The sequence below is a fragment of the Lissotriton helveticus genome, chromosome 4_1, assembly GCF_964261635.1.
Source record: "Lissotriton helveticus chromosome 4_1, aLisHel1.1, whole genome shotgun sequence".
Classification (NCBI taxonomy): domain Eukaryota; kingdom Metazoa; phylum Chordata; class Amphibia; order Caudata; family Salamandridae; genus Lissotriton; species Lissotriton helveticus.
In genome coordinates, this window is record NC_136063.1 from 825205757 (window position 1) to 825233033 (window position 27277).

The following is a 27277-nucleotide window of genomic DNA, read 5'->3' on the forward strand; positions in this document are numbered from 1 at the left end:
TTATTACCATTTTATGTTTCTTTGCCCATTGTGGGTGGGCGGATGGCAGGTCAGGGCAAGGCAGGACAGGAGTGGCTTGCCCACTCCTGAGTGTACAAAGTCTGTTTGTTTGGCCCTCTCGGGCCACCCAAACCAGTCATGGGCACTCTGCCACTCCTGAGTGCCCAAAGACTGTTTGGTTGACCCTCTCGGGCCACCCTAACCAGTCATGGGCACTCTGCCCTTGTCCATGCAGGCTGCATTGCAGCCTGCATGGAGAACATGCCATCCCCTACAGCCCCTGAGTGGGTGGCCTCCCGACCAAACATAATGCTCCACTAGTGTGTTATGATTGGCTTTGGGGAGGGAGCCTGGCTGCCTGCTTCCTGTTCCCGTCAGAGGCAGAAAAGCAGGAGCAGTGAAGACGCGGGACACGGGCCGGGGAAAGGTAGGTTTACATTTTTTTTGTTTTTATTACTGCCCCCCTCTCCTTGCGCAGCCCCCTCTCCTGGGGTGACCGCGTGCGCCTCTCCACCCACGAGCCATGCCGGCCGCTACTATAATTACCCATATCTCCGTGCACGTCATGCATTCGCTTCTACCAACCCACTGCACGCGCACACCAATAAAGCACTCTGAGGTGACCCTGCGATACGTGTAGTACATAGAAGTAAGTTATCTTTCTAGCTTTCTGTAGAATATTCAATGATAGTGTTCTGAGTTCTGTATTCTTTGCTTGTGGATTCTTCAGTGTGGCAGTTGACTGTTGCTACCGCACTTGAAGGTCTGCTCTTACTTTACTGCCTATCCAGAATAAAGGATCTTTTATAAGACGTCTATATCCCCGCCTCATTTACTACAATTTTGGCGACGCATGGGATTTCAACGAACCCGTCATCGAAAAGAAACCGGCGAGTTAAAAAAAACAAAAAAAAAACAGAGCAGACCAAATCGGGATGAATCCGACAATAACCGCGATCTCAAGGAAGTGATACTACAAGGAGTACACCCACCGACAAGCCCTGCTATTTCCTTCGGCATAACGGCAAGTGGAAATCCTTCCTTAAATGTTCCTGTCTTATGTATTCCGCTTACCGTCATAGACTCTTCGCACCCTGGCTACTCCGTACCCTGTCGCTCCCTTGTCTAATCTGATGACGCATTGGAACGTTAAGGGGAGTTAGCGATTGCTTCGCTCACGTAGCCAGTCTGTGCGCTCCATTAATGAGAGAGTTTTCACGTCAGCGCGACGGACAACGTTTCAACGTCAAACGTCCTCACATCAAGGTAGCCATTTTGGATTGTCATGGCAACCGGTTCATCCTCGGAAAAGCAACGACGATGCGCACGTCTTTTGTGCATTCAAAGCAAGTAAACGCTTATTTTGGAAAATCATCAGCGCATATTTAGACACTGTTTATCAGCGTTAGTTTTTAACTATTATTTATTGTAATCGACTGTGAGAAAGTTTAGGAAAATATATTTTATTTTTCTCCTTTTTGTTTGTTCTATTCCTCACTAACAATTTACAATCTGAAATTCAACAATGTCAGAACAAATAGCTCCTCATAGCGGTGCTGTAGTGTTACCACCCAGCTTCCTTTCTAATCCAGGCCAGCCCAGCGTAACATGGGAGGATTGGTTCCCCATGTTCGAGAATTACTTAGATGCCTTAGAAGCACAGGACTATTCAGCAAAGAGAAAAAAAGCTCTACTTTTAAGTTCACTTGGCAAAGAAGGCCAGCGTGTTTTTAGATTCCTACCACAGGCACTACAGGCTGGCGCACAGGCTCCAGTTGACGAATATAAGGAAGCCATTGCTCGTCTTGAAGTTAGATATGCAAAAGAAGAGAATCTGGTAATGAACAGATATAAGTTTTACACTAAGAACCAAAAAACAGGAGAAACCATAGACGATTTTGTTTCAAGATTGCGAGAAATGTCTGTAAAGTGCAAATTTGGTAACATGACAGACGAACTGATAAGGGACCAATTAATGGTACAGTGTAATAACAAGAAAATACAAGAGCGTTTATGGGCGGCGAAAAACCCTAACCTTCAGACAGCGATTGAGCTAGCAAAGGTTGTAGAACAGTCTGAAGGCTGTATGAAAGAACTAGAAAAGAGATCTAATTCAGGTGATATAGGTGAAGTGTCTTGCCTTTCTCATAATTATCCTCCACAGGAGGATGAAGAGCAGGATGATGTTGCGTTTGTCAAACAGAAAAAATTGCTTAACAAAAAGACATGGAATGTTAAGACTCAAAGTAGTTTTAAACCATTTTCTTCAAAACAGTGCATGAGGTGTGGTAGTGTGGGTCACACGTCTGACTCCAAATTTTGTGTTGCAGCCAAACAAGAATGCATGAAATGCGGAAAAATTGGGCACTATGCTCGGGTATGTAGAAGCAAGGCTCGTCCATCAGTATCTTGTGTAAATGACATTTGTGATGATACAACTGATGAAAGTAACAAGATCTTAGTTGTAGGAAATGTTGCATGTTCTCAACATGAAGATCATAAGAGGAAGAATAGACCGAAAGCACTATTCATGATTAACGATAAAAGTGTACAGCTTATGGTAGACACCGGTTCGAGATACACCATAGTACCTAATTCTCTTTTTAGGGAAACGTGGGAATTATCACTATTTCCAAAGGATATATCTCCTGGTGGGTATCAGGGAGAACCTTTGAACATTTTAGGCTATTTTGAAGCAAACATTAAGTTTCTCACTAGACAAATTTTTGGAAAAGTTTATGTTTCTGAGTCAGGTCCTGCTATACTAGGTTGGGTACACCAATATGACCTATACATAGTCGTTAATCCTAGGGCAAATCCCCAGGTCATGGTAGTAGAAGACATGGAGCTACTTCCTTTATTATCTGATTTTAAGGAAGTATTTGGCGAAAGTTTGGGTCGACTCAAGGGCTATTCTCATAAAATTATACTTAAACCTGATTCTATTCCTGTCCAACACAAGGTACGACGCATTCCCATTGTCATTAGAGACGAAGTCAAGTCTCTTCTGGATGAAATGTTGGCGTCTGGAGTTATTGAGCCTGTAGAGGCGTCTCCATGGGTTTCGCCTATTGTCGTCTCTAAGAAATCCGACGGCAAGCTTCGGTTCTGTGTGGACCTAAGATCTCTTAATCATTGTGTCATAGCCGACACATTTCCCTTGCCAAACATAGCTGAGTTAGTTACCACATTAGATGGTGCCAAGTACTTCTCGAAGCTGGACTTGAGAAGTGCTTATCACCAAATCGATCTACACAAGGACTCCAAGAAGTTGACAGCATTTATTACTCCTTGGGGTACTTATCAATTTAATAGACTCCCGTTTGGCTTAAAGTCAGCAGCCAGTGTTTTTCAACGATTAGTATCGAATCTTTTTGAAGGGGTGTCTAAGGTCGTATATTTTCAAGACGACATATTGATTTATGGACTCACTGAAGATCAGCATAATTTCACTCTTAAAGTGGTCTTGGAGAAACTGTCTAATGCTGGTCTCACTCTACGTAAAGACAAGTGTTTGTTTGGAGTGAGTGAAGTGGATTATTTGGGATACACCATTACTTCTGCTGGCATAAAACCAAAAAAAGATTTATGTGAAGCTATTCGCTCTGCACCTGCCCCATGTGATAAGGACCAGTTATGCTCATTTATGGGTTTAGTAGAATACTATTCAAAATTTGTAAAACATTTCTCTGACAAAACTGCATGCATTAGGTCATTGCTCAAACGTGGAGTTAGTTTTGTCTGGGGAACTGAACAACAGGATTGTTTTGTTAACATAAAAAATGAAATATGTGATGCTGCCATGTTGTCTCCCTTTGACGTACACAACAAATCAATACTCACGGTGGATGCCAGTGCACATGGTTTGGGTGCCATGTTGTCTCAGATGAAAGGGGTATCAGAAGTCACAGTAGCTTTTGCTTCCAGAACACTTACTGACACCGAGAAAAATTATGCTGTCATTGAAAGGGAAGCATTAGCGGCATCTTGGGCGGTGGAATATTTTCGCACCTATTTGTGGGGCATGAAGTTCATATTGAGATCAGATCACAAGCCTCTCATCAAGGTTCTTTCACCCGGTGGAGCAGGAAAAGGCTCTGCTCGCCTGATGAGGCTTGCAGCTAGGTTGCAAGAGTTTCAGTATACGATTGAATACATCCCCGGTTGGAGAAATGTGCAGGCGGACTGCCTCTCAAGATTGGCTTTGGATTGGCACTCTTCTGGAAGTATGGTGGAAACTGGAAGATTAGAGGATGTAGCTGTGGCGTCTGTTGAAGATGCTGTGTTTGTAGGTGAAGGTGCCTTTTCCTCTAGTGATTGGTTTAGGGAAATGAACTTGGACGTCACTCTTCAGGAGGTTATGAAAATGGTTAAGTTGGGATCTAGACGTGAAAGTTCTGTTTCAGTTTCTGTCAGACCCTATGTCAAAGTCTTGGATGAACTTTCTGTGGATGGAGGTATTCTTTTCAAAGGGGAAAAATTCATTCCACCATTTGGTCTGAGAAATAAACTGCTAACATTAGCGCATGAGGGACATATGGGCCAGACTTTAACTCAAAGACGTATTAAAGAACGTTTTTGGTGGCCCGGTGTGGATACCCAGGTGGTTGATTGGATTGAGAATTGTCCTCTATGTATGGAAGGTGAAAAACGTTTGAAGACTGGTCCTAAAGTTGTTCCTGATGTACATATTACAAGTCCCAGTTTACCCTGGCACACAATCAGCCTTGATTTTATAGGCCCCATGGGTGAATTAAATGAGTGTGACAGATTCGCCATTGTTGTTGTGGATATTTTCACTAGATGGTTGGTGGTGCATTTTACAAATGACATCACTACTTCAAACACCATTAGATTTTTGGGGAATTTGTTCAAGGAAGAAGGTTTACCCTCTGTCATAATCACTGATAATGGTCCACAGCTCACGTCCAGAGACATGCAAAACTTCTTAAAAGAATGTGGAATTTCCCATAACCGCACGTCTTTGTATAACCCTCAAGGCAATGCTGTCTGTGAGAGGGCGAATAAAGTTGTAAAGGGTATAATTCAGATGGCGTTCAGTGGTGGACACATAATCAGGAAAATGGTGAATGAAATGCTATGGGCATATCGTACCACTCCCTTAGCTGTTGGTGACTTGTCTCCATTTCAATTAATGAGAGGACGTGACCCTGGAGTCAAATTGTTTCCCTCTTGGATGAAGCAAGTTGTTACTTTACAAGACGAAACTCAAGAAATCATTCCACAGGATTGTGTCAAGAGTTCTCTTTTCTCTGTAGGGGATTTAGTCAAAATCAAGTTGGGTAGGATGCAGAGGGGTTTATCCAAGTTCAAGGGGCCGTTTAAGGTAAAGAAGGTTCTCAACCATTGTGTTATACTTAACAATGGGGAGTGCTGGAACTTTAGGAGGGTTGCTCTCTATAAGAGAGAGAAAGTAAACACTTCTCAAGTTGATAATACTTCTTCTCCTTGCATCTCTGAAACTCACACTGCTAATAGTGGTTATGTGTTGGCTAATGATACTGATTCAACTATTCAGATTGGAGCAGGGGTGTCTGGGGGGGGTGATGCTCCTTATTGTTTACAGACCTTTGCTCCTGTTCATGAGGGTGCTGTTCATACACGTCCACTTAGGTCTAGGAAACCCCCGACCTATTTGCAGGACTTTGTGTGCTGATTGTTAAAAAAAAAAATTGTAAAAGAAAAGAAAGGGGGAAGATATGTAGTACATAGAAGTAAGTTATCTTTCTAGCTTTCTGTAGAATATTCAATGATAGTGTTCTGAGTTCTGTATTCTTTGCTTGTGGATTCTTCAGTGTGGCAGTTGACTGTTGCTACCGCACTTGAAGGTCTGCTCTTACTTTACTGCCTATCCAGAATAAAGGATCTTTTATAAGACGTCTATATCCCCGCCTCATTTACTACAATACGGCCTATTAGTTAAGTGATGAGACGGAACGCAAAGACCTGCTTTTTATTCCAGCTGGCGCACTCGAAAAAACACTCCTGTAATTCCGAGCAAATTATTTAATCCCCTGTACTGTATGTTAAAAATACCTGGTTTGTGAGTTTCACCTGTGCAGTGTGGCCTGTACTACTGCCCCAATTACACTGTTCTACGCCTCTTCTTCCACACAACCTGGTTGTGGTATTTTGGTCTTAGCAAGACCGCACGCCCAATTACTTTCTAATTACAGTTACTGGAAATGCTTTTGCTACAATAAAAATGTTTTAGGCGCTCTATATAAAATACTTTAAACATGCCATCATTACACACTTAAATACATCTGATTATTCAACGTTTGTCAACTTTTTGGAATGTTTATTTAATTTTCCAGGTCGACTATCAGGCAAAACATCAGTTACACTTTTTTTTAAGCGTTAGAGTGATAAGAGCAAAATATAAATTCTTTTCGCAGTTCAGTTTGGTTCCCATTTAACATTTTGTAACAATTTTTACAGTCTTTCTTTGAAACTTAGAAAATGAAAAGAAAATAATCTGTGTTCTTTAAATTGTTTATTTTGCACCTTGGCAGCAGACAGGGCCTAGGGACAGAGCTCTGGTGCTCTATGAACAATAGCATAAATCATAGGGAGACAGAAGACATGAAGCGTTTTGACAGCCCGGACATGTTGATCTATTTCACTGTGTACCTCTTCCTAAATGGTGGGGCAGTGACATTAAAAAAGCAACCCATTAAGGACAGGATCCCAAGATACCCCATGCCGCAATCTTATAAATTCTAATGTATTGGACACAATCGCCCTCAAGAGTAATTTGTAATGATGAAATGTCGAAAATAACTGAAATGGGCGGGAACATTAACACAAAATGTCTGCATGGTGTACAACATTTCAACCAATGGCAATTACAGCCAATCATCTTAGGGGTGTAGGCCTCAATAGTGCAACAGATGCAATGCACTGGGGCTTATGGGCGTAGGCGGGTTCTCTGGACCACGGTTATGTGCTTTTTTTTTACCGGACTGTTGGCAGGGTCCCATTTCTTTACTTGTATTACCTCCTGTGGCAAAGCTTACTACCACACTGACCCATCTTACAGTTTGTGGGTTTGAGTGTGTAAATGTACCATTCATGCCTACAACTTTTTTGATAGAGTGGCGTCTTTTTCGTCTTAATGCGCCTAGATTGAGAGTCAAGTTTTAGACTCAGCAATATCTAGTTTCAGCGCCAATGGCAAAGGGCCAAGTAAGTGCAAGAGCTTCGCCCTAGGATATCCTTGTTTTGTCCAGGACTATGAATCAGAGTGTTAAACTTTACTTTTTTTTTTAGCAATTTGTTAATCTTTATTTTTTTGGCCCCAATGTATACAAGGTTTTCAATAAAGAAGCAAAGATTTGAAGAGAACTTGTAATCTCTGTATATTTATATTTTACTTATTTATTTAGCCTTTCCAGTAAATATGGTAGTTGGTATATCTCAGCATTTGTTCCCCCAAATCTGTATCATAGTTAGCTTCTCCATGGCACTTCCAGAACCCAAGGGAGTTCAGGTTAGAATGTTGGTGGGTGCTGAGCGACTAGCGACCTTGGCAGTTTGCTGTTGGGAGCAATTGTTATTGAGAATAAAACTTATTACTTACATCATTTCCTGGAGTTTCTTTGGATCTTCACCACTTCAATACCATTTCCCTGAACGTGAAGACAAATGCAAGCACTGGCAAAGCCAATGGGTTTCAGCAAGGAAACTTACTGGCTTGCTTATGATTTTTTTAGGTTAGATAGCATCTGCGAATGCACATTCATCTGTGGCAGCCATCTTGGAATGGGATTTATTAAAATATTCCAAATTCATTTAATGTTGGCGGCCTTGGATGCAGGCACACGCAGGGCACCTATCTTTTCGAGGCATTTGTTATGTTTTAACAGATGCCGTTGAAAGATGGCCACTGTGAATGCACATGCAATCACAACAGCCATCTTGAAATTTATTTGTAATATTTTATTAAATCCAGTTCAAAGATGGCTGAGGTGAATGTGTGTGTACCCATAGCTGTCATCTTTCAATGGTTTTGTTAAAATAATACAAATCAAGTTCTCAGTGCCTACTGCACATGCACACTTGTGGGCGGCCTTCTTGGAATTGTCAAAAACATATTTTAGGATGAATAACCACTAAGATTGCCACAGGCACCAAAAAGTAAAATAGATAAATAAATAATTAAAGTGGGGGGGGGGGCAGAAGGAAATGACAAGCAGTAAGGAGCAGGGGAGCAACAGGGGAGAAACAGGTTGGGAAAGGAACTATTAGAAATAAAAGTAGGCGGTGTGAGGAGAGGAAGTAGCACAAAGAGCGACGCATATGGGAGAAGGTGAAGGAGAAGCAGCACAAGGGAGAGAGAGCAAGAAAACACAGGAACTCTAATGCAGTACTTAAAGTGAAAGAATATAGTCATTCTGTTAATCCAAGCAATGTCAGCAGTGGAAGGATATGTCAACCAATCAAAACACTGTTAGACTGAAGTGCTCCTGGGTGAGACAAACACATGAATAGGAATTAACCCCTTAGAATCAAGAGGAGACAACTGAGATGGACAACAAAGGCATCCAGCAATGAGGAAGAGGCTGAGCCCAAAAGCGACTTCTATGTACATTAGAAACATAAGGTTTGACCACCAAATAACTAAAACTGTCTATGGCAGAGACGTTAAAAAATACATTAAGTAATTTATGAAACATTTTTCCTAAAAAAAAAAATGTCATATGTTGAGGCACTGCCTTCTGTTGTTGCCTATTGGGTTTGTACACAAATATACCTCACAAACTCAAATAATGATAAAAAAAGAATTCTTATTGTTGCATTGGTTGCAATCAGGCGATCATATATGTTCCAAATTATCTTAGTAATGTGAAAAGATACCATGGAAAAGCTCCTTGAATAAAAATGTTTGGCCAGGTCTCCTCATGTGATGTACTCAACAAAACAATTTCGCAGTCAATGCTGAAAACAAGGGGCCCGATTCACAAAGATAAACTGAGACGAAAGTATAACTTTACGACTTTCGGTAAGGGCATTTACGAGTAGTAAAGTTAGACTTTTGTCTCAGTTAAACTTAAGTTTTGGTCTTAAGTTTAACTGGGACCAAAACTGCGATAAAAGCCTAACTTTACTACCGGCGGCGGTCGAACCATGAGCCCCACGTGCCTGAGTCATCCGCTCTGGCCGCTGCGCCACACCTCTATTCCCTGAAAATTCAGTACTTGCCGGTCTCACATCCATCTTTACTGCGGAAACTCTGATTGAACCAGTGATGTCTTGCTGTTTTGTTTTAAGGCTTGCTCTTAGTTTTTGTGTGCTTTGGGCATTCTTTTTTACATCTTTTTCCAGTTACCTGCATTGCTGCTTTAACTTTTCGGTTGATGTTTTTTGTTGTTAAAGCTCATCTGTCCCTGTTGCACTTCAGTATTCGTAGTTCAGTCTCCATAATTCTAGTCCTATTCCTGTTTGTGTGCATATTCTTTCCAGTTGTTCTAGTTCTGTCTGCATAGTTCCAATCCTCTCCTTGTTTGCATGCATATTCCTTGTTGTGTATTTCAGTGTCCATTGATCTACGTACTTTCAGTCGTCTTCTTGTTTATTAGAATTCAGTACTGCTTTTCTGAGACCTTTTCCTATATTCAGTTCTTTTTGATCCGATCCCCATTATTATCTCCTGTGTCTATATTAAAATATAAGTTATTGTTACCAGAGGGTGCCAGTGAGTGTTGTACCTCTTTCACAGAAATTCACTCACCACGCTTCTCCTATCAAAGCTGCTGAGTGTTTTCCGAGACCCCCTGAGATTGACTATTCCTTGCCTCATTGTTCGATCTTTTTTCTCTACCAACAAGATCATTTTCCACAGAGTGTATAAACTATCATTCATTGTAAACACCCTCTTCACACATGGTAGTACAAGGGTAAGAGTTCCACTCACTGTTCATATTCCAATTCTTCTTTAGTCAGTTAACTGTTGCTCCACACTAGCCAACACGTGTTTTGCCAAAACTGACTTCATCAGGGCTAGAAACAATATAATACATAAAAATTTCTCTATCTGTATATAGACAGACGAAACTCACCCACACCACGTGATTTGTCATGTAACATTAATAAAAACATTATACCACATACATTTTGCTATAAGTAATTCACCCATGTGCTCGCGTTTTACAGTTCTATAACAAAACCATATAGCAAGAGTCACAGGATGTCCAGGATACTGCCATGTTACTTTCATTTACAGAAAGTGAGAGTGATTTGAATGCTTTAAAGACCTTACTTGCGAACTTGGAGATTAATACTAGTTTGAGTTTAGACAGTTGATTAAAAGAAAAATCGAAATTCATATCGCATTTACCAAGTGGAAATAACCTTGACTTGTTTTATAAAGCCCTTAGCTTGGACCTGGACAAATGGAGTAGTAATAAATCAAATCAAATCAAATATATTTATTTTAGATATAACACTGATATCTTTAAAAGAAGAATACATATTCGCACTGTGTGCAAAAGGTAAATACAAAAAAGCGGCCGGTTATTATTACAATCATAATAAAAATAGGAATCACCTACATCTTAAGCCTCCTTCTTCCATAACATTTTTTAAAATAAAAGATAAAAACACTGATGTAGATAAACCAAGGGAAGGTAGATTAGCACATGATATGCAAAACTGTTCACCCCATTTGTGTTATTCTCACAGTCTGCGATATCATGCATATAAAAACAACCCAACATTCTCAAGGAAGCTGCTCATGTCCTTTTCTGTTTTGTCCTCCTTGGGTATTTGGGGTATATTATATGATTTGTTAAATGATTAAAAAAGGATAAAAGGGAAGCTTAACGGAGTCTCCTTTGCTTAAAATTGCGGTATGCTTGCTGAATGAGGTTTACTAATCTTGTATTTAGGGCTGTGTTTTCAGGGTTTAAGGCCGCGATAATTGCTTGCCTACAGGTACGGACGCCCAACTTGTTCCATTCTGCTTTTAATTTGCACCTGCATTGGAGGTTGAAGAGTGGGCAAAGGCAGACCACATGCAACAGAGTTTCAGCCGTTTTGCCACACCCTCTACAGGTTGAGTCTTCCACCGTACGACGCCAAGAAGGCAGATCTTGCAAAAATCGCCAGTCACCCAGTCTAATGGCTATCAGGCTGCGTTTTAGGTACAGTGAATATGTACAAGACAGGTAGATGGCTGGGGCTAGCCATCTGTACGAAACTTATGAGAGCCCAAGCATGACTACGTTTCGCAAAAAGAGCTTTATCCATGATGAGTGATCTCATTCCCACCCCTTTTTTAATGGCCATTTTAAATGCTGTCTGGCTGGGATTAAGAACCCATAGGTCGCTCGCTGACAGGTGAATGGCATTTTTAAAAAGGCGACCAAACGTTCCACCCGGATTATTCTGGGAAATTTCTAACCAGACTAAGGATTCTAATGTGCCTGGGTCCGCTTGGCTCAATTTATGACAGAGGTTTGGGTAGGTGCCATCATTAGAGGCCCCATAGTTTAGTAACCCCATCTCTAGTCTTATCTGTGCTGCTGATGCAGAATTTGGCAGCTGGAGAACTTTTTTATATATTCTAGTTGTATGTTTATTTAAGACAGGGTTCAGTTTCCCCCTGCATATCTCTATGCCATATGATAGGGAGGGGCCAATTTTCGCTCGCATGACCTCCAGGAGAGGCATTAGTGTTGGGCCTGAGAGGTTTTTGGAGAGCTTACCTAGTGACACCGCAAGGGTCGTAGCTTTGGCTGCGATTTCGTTATGCTGGTTTATGAGATTACATCTGGAGTCTCAATAGACACCTAGATATTTGTATGACTGGCCAATGGCGAGGCTTGTGTTGTTAAATGACCACCCACCACTTGCGTGTCGTTTTTGCCAAGGAGGACAACTTGCGTTTTCTTAAGATTAACCTCTAATTGGTTCGTAGTTATATAACTAAACCGTTTATCAAGGAGCCTTTGCAGCCCGACCCTAGTGAGGCTAAGGAGGACCAGGTCATCGGCGTACAGAAGATTACTTAAGGCCGTACCTCCCACCTTAGGGGGGTGACTGTTTGTATCATCCAGAGTGCTTGACAGATCTGATATAAAGAGGTTAAAAAGAAGTGGAGCCAGCACGCATCCCTGATTCACACCTCTAGTTGTCATAATTTTCCGCGAAAGGTGTGTGCCGGACCCCAACTTCACCCTAACCCAGGTGCGGGAGTGTAATTGAATGATTGCCTCAAGTAGTTTGTCCGGAATCCCCCAGTTCCTTCATTTTTCCCACAAAGCCGCCCTGGGGACCCTATCAAATGCTGCTTTGAAATCGACAAAGCAACAAAACACTGACCTGGATGTTAAAAGTGCTTTGTCGACGATGGTTGACACTGCTAATAGGTTAGTCGTTGTCCCTGAGTTAGCAACAAACCCTGTCTGGTTCATCGGTATCAAGTTATGTTCCTTTGCCCATGTCCTCAGGTCCTCTAGGAGGAGACCTGCATAATGTTTGGCTTCGATGTCCAGAAGGGCTATGAGTCTATAGTTGTTCGGCGCAGCGCGGGATCCTGATTTGTAAATTGGATGGATTATGGCTCCCCGCCATGAATCAGGGATTATAGCGGTGTTCAAAGCATTATTAAAAAGAGTTGTTAGGGTTCCTGACCAGAAGACTGTGTCAGATTTAAAGAGGCTTTGTGGCAGGCCATTTGGGCCTGGCGCTCCGTCTGATCTTGCCTTTGTCACTACTGTAGTAACCCTTTCTCGGTTCACCTGAAGGACCTCGTTGACTGCGAGTAAACACCCAATCTCTCTTAGAGGGCTGTATCCTGTTAGTCCTTGGTGTTCTGAGGCCCTGAAGTGATCGGTGAGGAATGTTACCCAGTCCGATTCATGAATGTTAGCTGGAGTAGTAATATGGATAGGCCACATGGCAGAACTGATTATTTGACAAAGTTGGAACGGCAGACTTTATGTGATTTGAGACAGTACAAATATTTGATTATTAGAGAAGCTGATAAGGGTGGGAATATTATCGTGATGAACAGATCAGATAATGAAAATGGGGGTTTTATTCGACTTACCGGTTCCAAGTGTAATTTGAAACTTGACAAGAACCCCATTCCCAGTATAAGTAAGGAGATTCATTTGAGAGTGGGGGAGTGGATTGAAAGTATACAAGGGGATGCCCTTCTCACCGGGCAGACCCATTATATCGAGTATTGGGTCACCAACAGAAAGGTTATCTTAGTATGTGGGTGTGTTTTGAGACTGTTCATTAGGGATATCCTTTCCTATATTGAAGATACTAAACATGTATTAAATATGAGGAAAGATATTGCTTGGGAGTGGGTGACATGACGCTACTTGCCATGAATGCGGTGTCCTTATATACTAATATTACCCAAGATTGGAGATTACATGCGTCAAGGTACTTTTTGAATAGGAGACCAGCTAAGTAAATGGAATAATCAGAGATAATTTTGGATAAGACAACATTAATATTGGAAAATAATGCTGTTCTGCATAATGGAGCTTGGTACAGACAACTACAAGGAGCAGTCATAGGCTCCAGATTTGCACTCCTATATGCAGACCTCTTTATGAAATGGTTTGAGGGTCAGCAGATCTGGAGCTCAGGTGGTTCCGGATGGAATGATAGAATCAAGTACCGGGGAAGCTTTATTGACAGTGTGATATTGATCTGGATAGGCAATGAAAATAAGCTCCAAGATTTATTTGGGAATGTACATCAAATGACAATAACATGAGGTTCACCTTATATACAGTAAAGAGAGAAGATAACGTTTTTAGATGTCAACATCCAAGTGTCATATACCATAAGGGGAGAACAATTAAGAATGTGCTTAGACCCAGCTACCCAATTGTAAACCTTAACATGTGTTGGTGGGACACAATAACGAACGTTTTTTCAAGTGAAGGAATTGGAATTTGTGTTAATTTGCTATTGACAAGAAGAACTGTTTTTGCTGTATTGGGAGCCCAGAGTACCGAATTAATACAAACATCAAATGTCACTCTTAAAATGTTGTCTATTCCGGTATGTGCCTGTGGTAACATCTATGTGGGAAACACTATTAGAACTGTAAGGGAAAGAATTTTAGAACACCTAAGAGCAGTGAATGTTGAGGACATGAGATATGGCATTGCATTGCACATTATTACAACTTGAGTCACAAGGGTGCCACAAGGGTGCAACACACTGGTTTTTATTTTCATGGCATTGAAGAAATATGCACTGATCCCAGAGGAGAGAATAGAGAACTGTATCTACATCATAAAGAATCTCGCTGCATCATGCAGCTAAAAGCATTGGAGAAGGGTCTGAATATTGACTATGAGTTAGAATATTTTCTAGGTGATTAATACATGTTCCATACCTATAAGTGACATAACAACCACACTCAAATTAGTTTATGGGCTATCTTTTGGTGTTGGTCACAACTTGATATACCAACTGGAGAGTATACAGTAACTTTATTATGAGCAACTATAGGGACAGATTATGTTGCTGGCTACAAGATGCTAATCGGAGTGGAAAGGCTAAATATGGATTACACAGATATCTTCATTTTTTTAGATAGTGTGACATGAGTAGATGATACACCTATTAGGAAACAATTTACAGTATGGATTGAGGATTACATATTTTGTAGAATACACTTAAATTTTACAGCAGCAGTTTTTAAGAAGGAAAAAACAAACCTAAATAGATTACTTTATAATGAAAAGTGAAGGGCATGTGTAAGCTACCCCCAATCTACTACCATTAATAGAAAAGGGTTATAAGATACAGGGGGCATATTAGAACTTGGAAGTTTAATTGTACAATAAGACTTATTTATGAGAGATTGCCACTTTAGAAATGTACCAAGTAAGATGGTGCTCTGTTATTTGATAGGGGTAGTTTTTATTGTGGACATACGGTCAAGTAAACTTTCACACTAGTGATTAAATAGGCTTGTGTGTATTTTGGTTTTAAAAAATGATGACTGACATAATTATTTCAGTGTAGTACTTTGAGTAGGATTTCATTTAACCAGTTTTATGTGAAGACTCAGATTTACTTATGACATGTTGCCACAGAAATGTACCAACCAAGATGGAGCCTGTTTTTCATTGTGGGTTCTTTTATAGTGGATACACGTTCGAGTAAGCTATTATTACAACAGTCATTCTGATTGTGAGTATTTCTATTTAAAATAATGATGACTTATTAGTAGAGCTTGGCACATTGAGTAGGATGTCATTTAGCTTCTTGAAGGTCCTTTAGCATATTGTAAGATGGTGCTATGATATTAAAGAGGATGATGGTGTATTAGGCATGGTCCGCTAATGTTTCTTGGTATTTAAACCACACTCAACATGGCTCCTATGTATAGCGCCGCACACATGTTTCTCTACGGAGTTGATCGGGTAACAAAAAATGATATCAGGGTAAGTAGGGGAGTATACTGCTCTGGTATTATGTGGCATAGCACTGTCTTGCATTACAAAGAGAATAGGGCACCTTAGATATTGAATTGCTTGTTCCAGATTCGACTGAATGTACAGTTAGATTGGCGCACACTCCAACTTGAAGATGTTCATGTTCTTAATAACCTGATCGTCAGACTATATATGGCTGATGATTACTAGCAGGCGCATGATATCTCGAGTCACCACTGAAACCACAGAAAAGTGATAAATATTAACTCAAAGATTTTTAGTAGTGAGAGGGAAGTGGTAATAGAATGAACTGCAGTATTTTTCAGGATCGTAGATTTATGTTTCTTTTTATTGTACTGGAGAGTGATTAATAAATGAATTTGCAGTTTAGATAGTGGGAGATTGGACTTGGATAGTCTACATAGTTACTTAAAAATCTAGAATTAAACAGCGGACTCTACATCGGTTCATGGTTATGGAATCTATTTACACTTGCATGTGCTTACACACACAATAAGTCTTTTTCAAGTGCGTATAATGGTTGTTCCATCACACCTCTCTTGCTATATGGTTTTTGCTACTGAATGATAAAAAGGAAAACCTGGGTGAACTACTTCTGGTAGAATATATGTGTAGCAATGTTTCCTAGGGATCCATGTTTCAAACAGAATGTTTTTTTTGAATGCTGGTCTGCCTATGTCCTGATAGAATAATTTTTGTGCATTCTGTGGGGCATATTACCAACAACTAGCGATAATTATCGCTATGTTGGCTTAGCGGCAGTATTTTTATCGCCGAGCTGCGGCGATTTTTATCGCTTAGGAACCTTGCTATTATCAAGGTTTATCTCCTAAGCGATAAAAATCGGCCGAAATGCATGAATATCGCTGAAAAGTCAGCGATATTCATGCATTACCGAGCTAATGCTCTTAGCCATGTTATCCACCTACCATTGGATAACATGGCTAAGAACTGCTCAGGGGCAGGTGTTAGCTTTTGGAGATATTCGCGCTTAGCACGAATATCTCCAAAAGTTGGTAATAGGTGATAGCGATGTTAGCGACTGTTTCCAGTCTCTAACATCTTGGCACGCCCACTTTGCATGTCATTAGTGATAAATTTCACTGACATGCAAAGCGGGGCCCAAGATGGTCGCTATCTCCTACTAGCTGTCGCTAACTGGTGTTAGCGACAGCTAGGTAATAGGGAGATAATTTTATCTCCGCTTTCTTGGCTTTTAAAGCCAAAAAAGCGGAGATAAACCCCCTTGATTATATGCCCCTGTGTTTTTTTGCCCTGATGAAGTCAGTGATGACAAAACACGTGTTGGCTAAAGTGGAACAATGCTTGACCGAATAAAGAAGAATTTGGAATATCAACAGTGACTGGAACACTTACTCTTGGACTACCGTATACGAAGAGTGCTCATGGGTGTTTGTATGAATTTGGGGCTTGCCACCCTCTGTGAGGTGTTTGATAGCCCTCTTGGAGCACCAAGGCACGACATTGATGACATTCTGACTGATATATATTAAAGTGTGTGCCTGTAATGACCAGACCTACAGGACGTTTGAAAATGTATAATTTATTGAAAATAATCTATTGTTCTCATGTCTTGCACTTTCCTTTCCTAATGCCTTGCATTTGTTTATTGTACTTGATATGGATTATCTGTCTAGCATTGTCTTCTACAAGCATTACCCACTTCCAGAGCAGTCTGTAGATTCCACTGCACTCCATTCTTCATTACCCACTTCCAGAGCAGTCTGTAGATTCCACTGCACTCCATTCTTCATCTTTTGTCTTGTCATCATTCTTTTCAAGTTTTTAGGTACCTCCTTGTGTGTGCTCTAAACCCCACCCCCTTTCTGTTAGTCTGTAGAGTCTCACCCTCAGCAGGCAGGGGTCCTTAACAGCAGACATTGTGACTCTGGTTTAAAAAACACAGATCCATAAACAATGCACACATTATTGCGTACATGAGAGGTTTAAGTATTAAAGGCTGGGAGTTCATCAGTGCTGGAAAAATGGTTCTGCTATTCTGGATTTTTCTTGGTGGCCTGCAGAATAAGGGGGCTGCTCTCACACCAGGAAGGGCTACCATGACCCAACCATGAAAGTCCCCAAGGCCCCGCAGCCTCTTGCTGTGTGGTGCTGGTGTGAATATCTTTGCCGTGGTTTGTTTCTATTTGTGCACCAGAGTTCGTGAGTGGGACAACTTTGAGTTTTAGCGGAAGGGACAGCTGGAATTAAAACCTCCCCTGCAATAGGCCATCCCACCGTGCAGATGCGTAGATCATCCTCCTAATTTCCCAAAACTTTTCTTCAACAATCCCTTTGGCTTCCCATCCAATTGCAGAGAGAGGGGTATCTTATTGCCTGTATATAAGAGAGTGTGGATAAGGAGGATGGTGTTGCCTCAACGCATTCCTCCGTGTGTCTTAACTCTTTCTGTTATGATACAAAATGATATGCCAACTTTCAGAAGACTATTCCTCTGTTTGCACTCTCACCACCATTCTGGGTTCAATTGCAAGTGCAGAAGGCATGCTCTCTGCAGCTAAGTAGTTTCAGCACAAGGAAGCATCTGATATGCATAGTCTCCTGCAAGGGCTTTCAGGTCTATTTGCCATCTGCTGGGTCTCTTTGGTCCTTGAGTCCTGGCACAGTCTACACTACTCGTCAAAGCCAAAAATGTATAAACAATTAACAGTGGTTAAACTGAATTTCAGCCTGGAGAGTTCATCATTTGATTTTTTAAATTCTATTTAATTTGTAATACTTGTTTTATTTTTACTACAAGTCATTCACCACATGAAGAGACATTAGGGGGTTTATTTACTAAGATTTATTGCCGTGTTTGCATCACAAAAGTGACCCAAAAAAACACTGGATCTTTTGTTACCTATTTACTTTTCAGCATAGAACCTGCTTTTTTCTGGAAAATCACTTGAAAGTAATGAAAAGCATCATATAGGGCTGCTTTGCATTCCTTAGCGTCAAGAGGGCGAACCATGGGTGGTGTATGTGCATTCCTGTGCAACCATTCAAGGTTTCTGGTGTAAACTCTATTTACTTAATACGTAGACAAGGTTCAGTTTCAGAAAATAGCGCCCATTTCACGTAGGCTCTATGAAGGAGAAATAGCTTAATTCACCTCTATTTTCGGACTTTGCATGTGTGCTGCACTGTACAGCACGCATACAAACTGGGAACATGTTTAAAGTTAGTCTAAGAATAGTATTTTGTACTGGAAGGGTTTACTTCGAGTACAAAACCTATGCTAGACTCACGGGGACATCCTTGTACTATGCTGCAAAGGTGTGTGCGTGTCGCATGGCTGCACATTTCTGGGCCTGCATTAGGGAGAGGGGAAGAGAGTGCCATAGTTCTTTAAACATGGCGCTCTCCTGCTCTCCTTTTCTCACACAGCACAGCTTTTGCGGCTGCTGCACTGCGCTGCGTGAAATACTGGTAAATATGGCCCAAGGTGTCCTATTAAGAAGTATAATAAATCATTTACTGAAAATATATATATATATATATATATATATATATATATATATATATATATATATATATATATATATATTTATATATATATATTTATACATTAAAAGGAAGCATGGCCCTATTCAATACTCCTACAATTCAAAACCCATACATCCTCAAATCACCCAGCTGTCCCTTAAGTGCATGACTGGAGTTCATTGGTAAACTGTGCACATAACTGGAAGAAAGGTAACATATGGAAATATAGTCTGAGGTAAATGAAGAAAAATAACTGCATCAAAGTGTATCAAGGTATGCACGTTTCTTGCTACAAAACTGCGCGAATAATATCCATTTAGCGAGTGGAAATGGCTGACGGAGGGAAATCTAAGTTCTGTGATAGATATATTACTCAGTGTCCGACAAGCAACTCTGAGATCAAGATAATGACGAAAAAAGAACTGCCACTGCAAAAATGGCAGATGGCATATGGGAGCCAATTTGGCTTCGTTCCATGCAATTAAGGACTCAAGTTTCCAGTGTTTTAAGCAAACATATGGATAAATGAAGGCACATTCAGAGAAGGCTCCCCAGGCAAACAGGGTACACACATTTTTCTTCCTCTTCAAGCATGTTTCATGTGTGTCTCATGAAAATGTGGTACTGTGGCGATGTGACTCACATACTGCACGCTATTTCTTAATACATTCTCTCCTAAAGCGTCAAACAAATGCTAGTGATATACTTACATTGATCTACAAATGGTGGTTTCTGATTTTCCACCGTCTTTTGACACCGTCTCACACCCCATTCTCTTCAGGTGCCTGAACAAGATCGGCATACAAGGACCCGCTCTCCCCTGGATCTGCTTCTTCTTAAGAGATAGAACTCAAGCTGTCACACTGGCACTTAATTCCTCAGATGCTCAAAAACCAGTTTGCGGAGTGCCTCAAGGTTCATCACTCAGCCTCACCCTTTTCAACACATATATGATCCCTCTGGCCAACGTAATTTGCGCACATGACATCAACATCCTTTCCTAGGCCGATGACATGCAAATCGTACTCTCCCTCTCGTACAAGACACAGACACAAGAAACAAGTTTACCCCCTGCATCAGGGAAGTTGCTAATTGTATGAAGCACTCTGTCTCAAGCTCAACACTGACAAAACAGAAGTAGTGATCTTTGTCAAGAACATCTCACGAATGAAGAAATTTGGACCCACCCTCACTCCCAGCACCCACACCAGGTGCCTCAGAATACTCCTCAACAGCAACAATGGACGTGACTGCACAAGTCAACCCCTTCACTGCATCCTGCTGCCAGACCCTGAAGATGCTAAAGAAGACCTTCAAATTGCTCCCAAGCTAGAAAAACTGTCACTCACGCCCTAGTGACCAGCAAGTTGTACTATGGGAATACACTATGCCGTGATCGCCAGGTAACTCACTACAAGGCTACAAACCATCCAGAACTCGGCAGCCAGACTCATCCTCAACCTCCCACACAGAACTCCCATCACATATCAGGGAGCCTCACTGGCTCTAGATACAGAAGCACACTTGTTTCAAACTTCTCACATATACATTCAAGGCACTATACAACTGAGGCCCCACCTACCTAAATGGCTGCATCTCCTTCTACCAGCCACCCAGACAACTCAGCTGTGCCAGGTTTCCATTTGCACACATCACACACATAAACAGAACCAGATCAGGAGGATGAATGTTTTCTTACATCTCTCTTAAAGTGTGGAATTGCCTAATACTTCACATCAGAGCCTCATCTCTTCTTGAATTCCATATGAAGCTTAAGTCCTGGCTTTTCAATTACTCAATCTACTATAGGAAGCACTATGCACACACACACACACCTGCTAAGCACTAGGATACCCTCACAGGTGATAGTGAGCTTTACAAAGTAAGCAATTCTTTGTTGATCAATTACCAAAAATCATTGCAATTAAAAACAATAAAATCATGAGTAAAAAAACAGTTGCGTTATTTACCAATTAATATACAACTGTTTACACATAAAAGAATGGTTATTTCTATAGTTACATGTCAAGCTAGAACATTGATACCGCAAATGCACTTATTTTAGCACAATCGATAAAAATTCGTAAGTCAAACAACATCTGAGAATCAGATTCCCAGGGATGTGCAATAAAAACTATAAACATTATATCACATAGTGCAATAGCTATTGAAACGTCAAAGTGCAAAATTTGTAGACATTATAAGTCCTAGTGCAAATAAGCAATTAAAAGGTGCTTCCATATACTCTTGAGGTGCTAAACACAAAAATTGCCTATGACAGAATCATAAAAATTCAGCTACAAGTGCTTTCAAGAAATATCAAAGTGCAACATTTGTAGACATTATAGGTCCTAGTGCAAATAAGCAATTAAAAGGTGCTTCCACATATACTCTTTAAGTGCTAATCACAAAAAGACAGAATCATAAAAATCCAACTGAAAGCGCATTCAAAGTGAGCTTTACAAAAACACAAAGCATAACATAAAATAACATATCTTGTATTCTTGGCAAAGAGTCCATCGCATTTTGCGGGTGGGCGTCATTAGTCATTCCATAGTGGAGGGGTGGGGGCTGGAAGAAGTGGGTCATGTGTCAGACCAGAAGCAATCATGGGGTATGCAACGCAGGGAATGGGGTAGGGTCAAGGAGATTTAAAAGTGGTCTGTCACTTGGTAACCCCCTCTTTCTCCCCTGATGTGCTGCATCACAGAGGTCTCAGACGGAATTTTGCTACCCGTCCACCCCAACATGACTACATTAGAGTCCATTGTGCCCGAATAAAGGCACTGATTGTTGAGGGCACTAGATTGCCTAGTTGCCATCTCCATCAGGAGATGCCTTTCAGGGGTGAGGCGGTTGGAATAGGTCCTTCTAATGGTCCTTCTAATGGCCCTAAACTTCTTGCTCTACCTCGGTTCCCCCAGTGATTATGTGTGGTGTGACTAAGAGTCACGTAACGCTCCAGGAGGAATTAATTTGCTAGAGATGTCATGGATGTTTGATGTATAACTTTGTTATGTCGTCTCTCTGCACTATGCTGTCTCCATAGAGGATGTAAATAGGATACACGCAATTTCATGTTCAGGGTTGCTATGTATTTGGCTATATTGTGTATTGTGCAAAGTTAACGGTTGCAGTGGTTGTTATACTACCTTGTTTGATGGAAAATACATTTGCTATATTCTACCCCAAGAAGTGGAGTCTGTTGCCTTTGTGGGAAAGGCAATAACCAAGCAGTTTATAAGGTTAGACCCCATCGCCATTGCACAAGTGAGTGTACCATTGGTAATTTTATACTATTCACATAGAGGCCTATTCACAAAGGTAAATTATGTTTACGGCCAAATTTTCCTTTTTTATGCTTGCCAGGAAATCACTAGGGAATTCCTGGTAGGTGTAAACCCATTTGTGAGAGCGGAGATCTCCCCGTCTGCAAATCGCATTCAAGGGGTAGGAGAGTGATAGTTCCATGAAGAGGTTAGTTTTGGAAGTTTGGTAATGTCCACAAATAAACAAACAAATACACTCTGATCTATCCTTTTTCACCCTGGAAGGGGTCAGAAATGTACTCCATCGCAGGGCTGTAACAAACCACTTTCCAGGCTGTGGAGGGGAATGGAACTTACCCCGATGTGCTTCGGGTGTAGGGGAAGTCCTTTCTCAAAGAGGAAGCGTAGTTTCCCCACTGAGAATTGTTTTAAGAAAACCCCCTACATTTGCACAGGGAGCTGTCCACTATCAGAATTCCACTCTGTGGTAATACGATTCTGGAGGTAAAGTCAAGTGACCAAACCATGAATACAACTAGTAACCTGTACATCGTGCAGCTTATTCATGTGCACTCCTTGGAATGTTTGTGAATTAAAATACATAGGAAGAATACATCCAGGTGGAGATTTCTACATGCATTTTCCAACTTTTTCCATGAACTGAGCCCATACTGTGTAACAAGATTCAGTGAAGTAAAAATTACAAAGTTTATGGAAGTCACTTTATTATGTAACTGAACAAGCTACATTGCTCCTGGTCAGCCCTGATTGCTTTCCTACCCAACCCTACGTACTTCCTTTGAGCTTCGGTATTACGCTACTATGACTCCACCTGGAGCCGTCTGGATGGACCTTATGGTCCAAACATAAATTACACTTGTAGCATTAGTGCACCTACGACATCGCAGACAATGCACATGCCACCCCATGCCAGACCACACATTCTTCTCTCTTTACTTACTGGTGCTGCTCTGGATAGTCCTCACTGTTGTTGTTGTTGTGCGTGGTGGTGACGAAGACCTCAGTGACACACATTCATCATCTTGGGAGCAGCCCTTTTCAATGGCCCTCACATAGCTGTGGCTCCTCATCCGAAAACAGCCCGGCATGGGTAAATCCAAGGCCTCCACAGCCTGCGACTCCAGTTCGCTGAACACGGACTCGCAGACGGACTCAAACTGACCGTTGAGTTCCATCTCGCTCATCTGCAAGCAAAGAATAGGCACTTTGATTGATTACATTTATAGAACCGGTCTGCTCTACTACTGAGAATTGCATCATCATTGCAATATTGTAACTTTTTTGATGCATCCGTCATTGGAACTTTTGTAAAACAGACTTGTCACTTATGACTGCAACTTACTCAACATATTTCGTATTGCTATTTGAGATACAAAGGCCTGCTGTGGGACCCAGTGGTTTGGCTCGACACAACAGCTTGACGTAAAAGTTCCTGTAGAGTCGGTGAATAGGCTTCTCTCTAGTTATGATGTGCTACATGTGATGATGTGGCTTTCCCCCGGTTGTCACTCTGTTGAGGTTCGAGCTGGAAAAACTCCTAGTCTGAAGCTGTCCTGGCCCATCTTCGCCATATGGCCAGAACCATACCTGTTTCTGATACTCCCTAGCCCAGACTCTCCCCAATTTTAGTGATTCTTCTCTTGTATTCTCCTACTCACGTTTATGTTGTTTGCATGTCACCCAAACACACACACAACTTCCACGCAAGTGGCTGACCCGCCTAAGTGACTCACCAAGCTATGTGACTTCCTAGCCCAAAAACCACCCTAGCCAAACTTATGGGCACTGGGATGTTGAGTTTTGTTCCAGTAAGGTTGTTGCCTTATGTCCCACCGACGGTGTGGTTCCATACAGCATGTTTTGGTTATAGTAATGTAAGAGGCCTGGGGATTATAAGATCCAGTAGGGTTACATGGGAAACTACTATGCAGTATGGTTAGGTCTTGAGGTTAAATGGATGGAGTGCTGAGAAGAATTGCTGTTCTTTGTGGTGTGATGCTGTCTGGAGTTGTGTAACAGGATGAATTGTGGGAGCCTGTGGTATTGAATGGGACAGAGAGTTCCAGGCAGTGAGGTTTGCAAATATACTTAATAGGTTGTAAGTTTGAAGGGGAGATGAGAGATCTGTTGCGGTGTGGTGTGTTGTTGTGTGGCTATATGGGCATGTGGTGTGTGTCTGTGGAGTGGTTTGATATGGTGATGTAATTTATTGCAATCTTTCGTGATATGAAATGATGTAGTTTAGCAGGAGTGTGCTAAAGGAATAATGTGTGGTCAAGGAATAATGTATGATTGTGATTTCTAGACGTGGGAGAATATTTATGAAATTGTCATGCAGTGCAGCGCAGCAAGTCACCTTGCTGTGCTGCGTGACAGGAAAAGGGCAGGAATGCACCGTATTTAAGTCAATGTGGTGCATTTCTGACTTTTCCCTTGCATTGGCGCCCTTATGGCAGCCTAGCGCCAATGCAGGTACCTTTGCACCATGGTGCAAGGGTGCCTCCATTGCATGCAGGATTGTTTTGTGCAGGAAGGGGCACCTTACAGCACAAAAACAATCCCCTGAAGCATGAACCTCTTTCTATTTCTGCTGCAAAATGCAGCACACTTAGAAAGAGAAAGAAACAGATATTTCTCCTTGTTACGCCTCTCTTGGAAAAGTGCATCTTTTTTCGCCTTTGCCCAGGGTTTAATAATTCTGATGAATGCAAGACTTTTTGTATTTTGCTTGGCAAACCCCTGACCACTCTACAAATTCTCTAATTGTGGTCCGTTTCCCATCCTCTTTCGGTTATCAACTTCATTGCACATCATAGAGTCCTAACATGATGGAGAGGCAGTCCAAATCTGCCCTCGCTACACTAGTAAGCCAACCTCCATACAGGAGTACACCTCGTAAAAGGCGAAAGTAAGTAGATCATATGACTTCCGTTTTGAGGGATTTTCACTGGCTGCTCATGGCATCTAGAATCTACTTCAAAAGCGTGCATTACCCACAAAGCCCTAGGCTATGGTTTGAACATAGATCTGAAAAACACACTGTACATCACAGGAGGACTGATTCTTTTTTGTGGGATAAACAATTGTATTGATTTCAGCACAATACAAAAGGTCACATTCAGATCAAGTAGTATGCCACAATCACTATTTAATAAAGCAAGTAGCAGAGCACCCAAAGAATCCCACATAGCAGGCAGATAACAAGTGCAGTGTCAGTCTTATTATAATGGGTCCCCTCCCAACACCCCCACAACTTGGTTCATATTTTGTCATATTATGGGGGGGAAAACGCTGACCTCATACACTGACTTCTCTTGATGGGCGCACCAGTCCACCGGAGGTCGCCACTGAGATATCAAGGACTGAGAAAAAGTATAAATAAATTAGGCTCACTCCTTGAAATGGAATAAGCAAAAAAGTCAAAAATACTCCACCAAAACTCATATCAAGCCACACATCTTTGGAACTGCCTACCTGAGCATCTACCGCTCAATACAAACCTGATCTCTTTCACTTAAGACTTAAAAACTCACATATTCAGGATTACCTAGTTGTACCCAAGTTCTCAGAGAATATTTGATCATAATTTCTGAGTTCAGGGAAAGCCCTGTGTTACCCCCATGGGTAGGACTGTGCAATATACATATTTTTAATGGACAGTCTTCTTAAGAACAATGTATCTTCCTTTACAGGCACTGCAGTGTTGTTCCAAATGCTATAATAATATTTACTGAATGACCTAATTTGCACCACTCATCAGCCTGTCCTTTCATGATTTTGAGCTCTACACATGAGCACCCATTGTCTTCATTCGCCTAGTCCAGTCTTAAGCCACATCACCATTTAAACACCATTACGAAGCCACATAGCATAATTAAAACATTGTCAAGGGCTATGATAAAATTCAGGTGGACCTCACTTGGTGATCTTCTTTGATGTCCTGAAACTCATGTCCAAGTTTCAAGCATCTATTAAGCTTCTCTCAGATGAAACCATGCTATGGAGCTCACGTGAGCCCGTGACTTCATGATATTTCACAAGTTTTTGTTCTCATGCCCTTTTCACTGAGGAAAGGCCTAATGATCTTTGGTTGTCAGCTCCCTTTCTGGTCTAGTCTTTGTATAGGATGTTTACTGGCATAGCCTGGCTCTGTCCTTTCTCCTAATTTTACAGAAAATCTTGACTTTTTTAGTTTTCAAACAAAAAATTATTAGCATATTTCAAATAATACATAAAAACAGTAAACCCTCGACTCCACTGATAACCCTTTAACAGACCCTCAGCTTGTCCCCCCAAAAACTGCCCAGATGTCAATTTATCAAAATGCCATGTATAGCAGAAGTGTCATCACACATGACGCCTTTCCCCAACCGTAACCATCCCATCTCTAGCTTGGGTCTGTTGTTTTAGCAGTTTATGCTGCCCTGTTCAGCCCCGGGAGAACCTTGTTGGGTAGCCACGCGCTTTATAAATCCCCAATACAATACAATCCCATAGCACCCCACACGATGCTGACAGTGTAGGGAAATATCAAGAAGTGTAAACTAGAGAAAATAAAACAGTGGTCCTAAACTCCAGTACACTCCAGTAGAGTCCAGTACACTTCAGTTCCTGCCACAGATCCCATAACTGCCTGAGACCAGAGGAAGCAAGGACAGTGAGAGAGATAAGAATGGCCAAGCCAGGAGCTGCAGTATCTGTTTTATTTCCTTCCATAAATTCCTCTTATTTGGCTAAAATTGTCCAGATGCCTCAGTTATCATTACTGTGTCTTCTGCTTCTGCCTTGCTGTTTACCAGGAGCTCTCACTTGTTTCGCCTGGTAACTTGTGGAGTGTTTTTTCGAGCTGATTTAGGTATATTAAGGTCAGGAGATGTAAGCAATGAGTGTGCCCAAGAGAAGCAATACATTAAAGGGCATCCATTTTGCAGCCTGTGTCAATCCCAGTCAGATGTTTAATACAAAATGTGTGCTGCGAGTGGAGTAAGGATCCAGCAATGGATGGTCTTGTAGATG

General features: G+C 41.4%; 1 protein-coding gene across 2 annotated transcripts in view; it reads right to left on the minus strand.

Moving 5' to 3' along the window:
• Positions 1-27277, minus strand: part of DLGAP1 (DLG associated protein 1) — a 620950-nt gene that overhangs the window by 399415 nt on the left and 194258 nt on the right. For both annotated transcript variants that reach the window (XM_078687476.1, XM_078687477.1), the window contains exon 4: positions 23202-23445. In XM_078687476.1, coding sequence (XP_078543602.1) covers positions 23202-23445 — 244 coding nt within the window. The remainder of the gene's footprint in view (positions 1-23201; positions 23446-27277) is intronic.